Source organism: Wyeomyia smithii, chromosome 1 (assembly GCF_029784165.1).
Source record: "Wyeomyia smithii strain HCP4-BCI-WySm-NY-G18 chromosome 1, ASM2978416v1, whole genome shotgun sequence".
NCBI lineage: Eukaryota > Metazoa > Arthropoda > Insecta > Diptera > Culicidae > Wyeomyia > Wyeomyia smithii.
Genome location: NC_073694.1, coordinates 28,189,891 through 28,196,238, shown reverse-complemented (window position 1 = coordinate 28,196,238; position 6,348 = coordinate 28,189,891). Strand labels below are relative to the sequence as shown.

The window sequence follows — 6,348 nt, the reverse complement described above, 5'->3', positions numbered from 1 at the left end:
TTAAAGTCGCTGAGTATCGCATGTCCGATATCGCGAAGGGGTAGGTGCAGCCTTACGTCAGACAAAAAGAGAAGAAGAGGAAAATAAGGCCCAGGAAGGACAACTTTACGGCGCAGGGATAGCTGACTGAGGGTGAAATATTATTAGGGGCTGTAGTATTGCAATTCTTAAGATTTATAGGGTAGAGGAACCATATTTCGTCCGGGCACCATATTTCGCCCTCCTATGGATCCTCACGATATTAATGCTTTTGAATGTTCAAAGACAAATAATTTATATTCGCTACTCTCAAGCTTGAAATCTCATGATATCTTTAACGCTGGTACGTGATTCATGGTTATAATATTTTGCTATTTTACGAGCTATCAATAGAGCGTCTGCTAGTTAGACTGATTTTCTTCTGGTTTTCAGAAACGAGTGCTAAATATTTCTAAGCGGAAATGTACTTCAAACTATGAGCATATTGTATTTTTTATAGGCATTTGAAATTTCCTGAATGTGATTTTAATAATTTCATGTTAGTTATAACAAAAATATCGATTTTTCTGAATATTTTTCATAATTATTAAGAGGCGAAAAATGGGTCACTTCCTTTGCCTCGGTTCCATATTTCGCCCTGAGCGAATCTCTATACACTGTTTTGGGAATATGATGTGTGCCTTATTTTCGCCCTGTCTGTGAATAACAATTAAGTGGAAAAAAATAACAACGTTTCCGACACAAGCTCGATATTTATATAAAAATCAAGATTTGTATGCATGTATATTTCAACATAACCTTTGAATGCTTGTATCGATTTCCATCAAACTTGGTATACGTGTGTTTTTCACAGAGCTGATGGTCATAGAATTGAAAGGAAAGAAAGGGATAACCATCTAGAAAAATAAAAACATACTCAGGAACTTAGAATCGGTGTCCGATGCCATTTTGAAGCCCAACACGGCGATTTCCAGTTTACGAAAAGTAATTCGACGTTTTCCGGTACTCTGCATACATCTGTGGCTGGTGTTGCATTTCCAGCGATTTAGGACTTTCATGAAAACATTTTTAGAGAAGCACTTAGAAAATTTGCTTTGATCGATTGTTTGTTTTAGATTGACTCATTATTGACAACATGATCTATTTACAATCCAGTTTGAAATGATGGGTTCAATAGTAACATAGAATATCAAAAAACCAGACCGTAATAACTTCTAAGACACCATAACAACAAGAGCTAACATGGAATCCCGAATAAGGCTGGGTAATCAGCTGGTAATTTATGCTTTTCACGGTTAACCAACCAATTGCACTACATAATTAAGTTGATTTTCTTTTCATATGTTGATTTGTTTCATTTAACAGCTTTTTTCATCATATTTCCGAGGTGGGCGAAAAATGGATCCTTAGGTGAACGAAATTAGGATTTTCGGGGTCGACTTTAGGGGTTCAGACACCCATCAGGAAATTTCTATTTAACTCGACTAGATAAGTTATTTTGGCTGTAAAGCAACCCGAGTGTGCAACACAAAGTTTATTGTGCACTGTAGAGTAAATACTGCACATCGTCGAAGCAACACATGAAAATGTATAACGTTCAACTGGTTAGTCATGAATAAAGTGGGCGATTTATGGGTCCGTTACCCTAGCATTTTGAAACGCGTTTTTCTCAAAACCATGTTTTCAAAATCGGCAAGCAGTAGAACTGAAAATGTTTACAACCGATTGATTTGAAACTTTAGCTGTAGCTTCTTCATTCAGATTATTCTATTATCTAGTGAAGTACACACGATTTTAGCGATTGATTACAAAAACAAAAGTTATAAACAATTAAAGTCGATTTTTGTCGAAAAAGAATTTTTTTTCCCAAACCGTTGCCATTTTGCGAACAAAAATTCTAAAAATATAATCATGTGTACTTCACTAGCGACACTTATGTAGATAATGAAAAAAAATTTGTTTTGGTTGTAGGTGGAGTAGAGCACGACTTCTACTGCTCGCCGCGAAAGAACTTTTAAAAATGCGAGTCACGGCAATCGCTTTTCTTTGATATATTATTTATATACCTTACATCACAAATGACCTTTAAAAAAATCATGAAAAAAACCTCGTTTTTGAGCATTTGGTGGATCTTACCCCTTAACCATTTCATTTTTTTCCACCACCTAAATCCCCTGCCCTGCAAAACGCGCATCAATGAAGGCAGGGGAAGAGATAGAAAGGTAGGGGCAAAAAAGACGTCATTATATTTATTTAATTGTTGTCTTGTTGAAGTAGATTCACAACTATTTTGGTGTGGCCGATGAAAGAAATCATTATTATTTAGAAATTCCCAGTCCTCTAGTGGCAACTGTACAATTTTGAAATGCAAAATTAGTAATGGTATGATCAACTCTAGGAAGGACTATGCTATAGATATTATCACTGGTCCCAAAATAAAATAAACACCCAACAGTTGACAAAAACCCAATTCTATCCGATAAAAAACGATAGGTGCTCTTACTGTTACATAAAACCATTTATTGCCATTTTCGTTATTATGTTTACCATAGCATTAAAATTCTACTACATGATAAACAAATGTTCTAGTGATAGTAACGTTTAGTAAACTCTGCAAAACCTGCTCTCCTGGTGTTCATCAAAAGTAGACCACCTGTTGAGCGTTGGCCGGTGGCGTCGGCAGCTTGATGGTGATACTTTTGAACTTGCAATCGCACGACTCCGACATGGTGCTGATGGAGCACTCCGACAGGCTTTCCTCGCTGATCATCGTGGTTGCGTACTTGCCGTAGCCCACGGATCGAGCCGTTTCATTTCCGGTGCCGCTGTTGTTGATCAAGTAGACACCACCGTTTGCTAGCTGATGCTGCTGCTGCTGCAGATGGAGATGTGAAACCTCCGGTTCCGGTTCATTGCTTTTCGGATCTATCAAGTCGTACCGGGAGCGGACGGAGTCCAGCTGGTCGCAATGGTAGCACGTTTCTCGAATGGTTGCTTTCTCCTGCAATTCGTCGGCGGATGAATTGCGAGAATGGTTGTAGTTGTTGTTATTTATTATGGTTTCCTCCGGGACCAGTAGGTGCTTGTCGGTCTTCAGGATCTTTTTGGCGGATGATTTGATTGGAGAAAGACTGTAGCGAACCTGCTTGAGCGTGGAAGATATTATTCGCTGTCGGGGACCGGGAGTGGCTTGTTCGGATTGTCGCTGTTCTGCATCATAGAAGTGAAGTTCAAGCAACTTGTTCAAAAGTTCCAGCGAGGTTTGGCAGGATGCGGATCGAATGATTGGCTTGGGAAGGGTATCGAAACTGTACTCGTGACAGTCGTCTGGTGGCCCAGGGCCACTGGAATAGGAAGACGAAGTTTTGTGCGAGATAGCCGATGCTACGCGCGAACCGATGTGGCACCTTATCGATTTGGAAGTGGTGAAAAGCGCTCGGATGTTTTTCTCCGGGCGAATCAGAATGATGTACAGTTTTGGGAGGAAGAGAAACAGCAACGTGACCATCGCCGACAGAGAAATACATATGCACATGGTGATGATCTTCGACTCCGAGCCGAAATAGATGGGAACGAAGGCCACCCAGATCACACAGGTGGTGTACATCGAGAAACCGATAAACTTGGCTTCGTTAAAGTTCTCCGGGACGTTCCTGAAACGGAGATCAAGAGTTAATCATAAACTTGTAGTGATAAGTAAAATCGAAACGAACCTCGTCTTCCAGGCATACAAAGTACACAGAATAATCAGCAGAAAGATGAATGCTAAGGGGACTAGAATGCCCTGACGGGTAGTATTACAAGCCAGAACAGTACGCTGCCTGGTCGGGTATTGATGTTCGGTGTTTGGTGGCTCCAGAATCAACATAAATACAGCGATAGCAATCTCAATGGAAATCAGCAGCCCCGTAATAACCAGCTGCGCTGCAGCTGACATGAACCTTGGTTTTTTGGTGGGAAATCGCTTTTTAGAGCCGGCCAAAATCCTTGCGATGCGATTGGTTTTAACGAGCAGCGAAGCGTAGATCATTGCAAACGACACTCCGGGCATCGATCGACTTATCAGACAGGAAAACTTTGACGGTTTAGCCAGAATGGCAAAAATGGTACTGTGTGAAATAATCATCCCGACCAGTATGAGGTAACACAGCTCTCGGGTGGATGATTTCACCACTGGCGTATCGTTGTGACGAATGAAAACCCCAAACACCAGTCCGGTGGTTATGAAACCTAGCACCGAAAAGGAGATGGCCACGATTGCTTCCGTGTCACCCCACTGGACGTGTTCGATCGGAATTTGAAGACAACCTGTAAATCATAGAAAATATTCAATTCCTTTTCCGGACTGCCCTCCCTGTGTACAAAATAAACCCGTTTTAGATTGATCCGGCCAGTATCCTAGGTCACAATTCCGACAGTGCGTTTCGTTGTACAAAAATTGGTGCTTCTCGCAGGGAACGCACACCCAGCAGCATTGCTTCTCCTGGCCACCGGTTTGGAGATTCTGTAATGACAAAAGTGATTGCCAGCTTCATTACAAATTTGTTGCATTTCTTTCTCATGTCGTATAAATTTTACATTACTAATCGCTCTAGCGGCGCGAAAATGACAAACCAAACGAAAGAACTGCTTCTATTGTCAACCGAGAAGCAGAACAAAAAAAAAGTGAAAACTACCGGGTGGCGTGTCGAGTGTTGTTACCGGCCTCTTCGTAGAGTACACACCTGGTCGCGAATTTCCGCAACCTTAACCGAGAGAGTGGTGTCAGCTGCACGGAAATAGCCACGTGATGACAGCTTGACACTGCTGGAGTGTACACAGCCGTCCGGAAGGGCAACGAAAGCCGCTGATTAAGGTTCAACTGCATTTTTTTTCTCGCCCGCCAAAACCCTGTCTCAGTTCACGAAAAAGCCCTTGTCGGGAATAATCTCCCGAGGACGGGATGGAAAATGGAAGGCAGAACAAAATTCACGCTTGTAGCTAATTCAAAATTCAAAGTTCAGTTGCTCTACTTGAGAGATGTTAAAAGAGGTTTGCACTCTCAAGTGCCAACTTGCAGCACTTTTTAACTTTCACAGATATTAACTTTGCTTTGGTTACTGAAGGGAGGTTGTTGAATCGTCTCAACGGTCTTTTACAGTCTGAATGCATACCGATTCTTTCCAAAAATTTTAAAGCTTCAATCTATAATCTTTTTTTTTTTCTTGTATAGGTTGAGGGCCTCATGGCGTCCATACTACTGGACTGATGTTTTTTAATCCCATTGAGCTTTGAATCAATCACCCAAATTTGGCGAGACATTAACGGATCGAAATGTTCATCCATGTATCAAAGAACCATCACTTAAGATAGGTAAGTAAAATGTTAGTTAATAAGTTTTTTTTATGTCCAAAAAACTATCATCATGTATTTCAACAAGCGACAATCGTCAATAACCAGAAATATATGTGAGATAAAAATAAACTTTCTTCTCAGACATTGAAAAATTCTAGAAAATCACTACTAAAAGTTATATTGAAAAAACTGATTTTCAGTACCGTGCTGGATCGAAACCCGTACAGTATCGAAATCCGCACACCTTGATGTTTTTCTTCAGTTTTAAGCATTACAAAAATGAAAACTCATATAAAAGTTACATGTACATGTCCGTCGAACTATTGGCTTTCTGTTAAATTGAACTATGCGCCAGTAGGCCATGAAATAAAAATATTAAAAATAAAAAATCAATCGTGTATCGGTTTCAGTTGTCATTTCGTCGCATAGTTAGAGATTTCACTAAGGAAACGTTCTTCAGTTAAAAACGTTTTTTAAGTGGGATATAAGTGTTTTACTCTGTGAATCTTTTTGAAATCGATTGAAAAGGTAAGTCTTTGTCATTTTCGAGCTGTGTATTGTCTGGTAAATAGTGCATTTTGTATTTATTCATCAAAAACTGTGCCGTACGGATTTTGATCCTTGTTAATCGCTTGAATCCAAATCCGTACAGCGTGTGTATCATGCATATTTTGGTGAACTTTCATCCTTGTTTTCAGCTTTTTATGGAAGAAAACAAGCATAAATATACGGCAAACAATCCCGAAAGAGCTGTGACAGAAGTGCGCGAGGGAAAGTCGTACCGGGAAGCTTCGAGAGGTTCCGGCGTTCTAGTGACTACGATAAAAGAGCCGTAACTTATGGCTACGAATCTCAATCAAAAGGAGTTCCACCAACCTTCACTGCTGGAGAGGAAGATTTGGATCATGAAGTGGGGTATAGCAATCGGGGGGCCCGGGGCATTTGCCCCCTCCTTAAATCTGGGCCTGGAAGAAGGCGTCTTGCAGCTGGTAGTTGAGAAAAAATTTATATTTTTTATGTCGAATCATTCAATTG

The 6,348-nt window shown here is 40.4% G+C and overlaps 1 protein-coding gene across 1 annotated transcript in view; it reads right to left on the bottom strand.

Moving 5' to 3' along the window:
* Window positions 1-2,489: 2,489 nt before the first annotated feature.
* Window positions 2,490-6,348, bottom strand: part of LOC129733313 (metabotropic glutamate receptor 5-like) — a 53,949-nt gene continuing 50,090 nt past the window's right edge. Inside the window, exons 12-14 of the mRNA XM_055695085.1 lie at window positions 4,351-4,483; window positions 3,693-4,287; window positions 2,490-3,632 (exon numbers count right to left, since the gene is read on the bottom strand). Coding sequence (XP_055551060.1) covers window positions 2,618-3,632; window positions 3,693-4,287; window positions 4,351-4,483 — 1,743 coding nt within the window. The 3' untranslated portion in view covers window positions 2,490-2,617. The remainder of the gene's footprint in view (window positions 3,633-3,692; window positions 4,288-4,350; window positions 4,484-6,348) is intronic.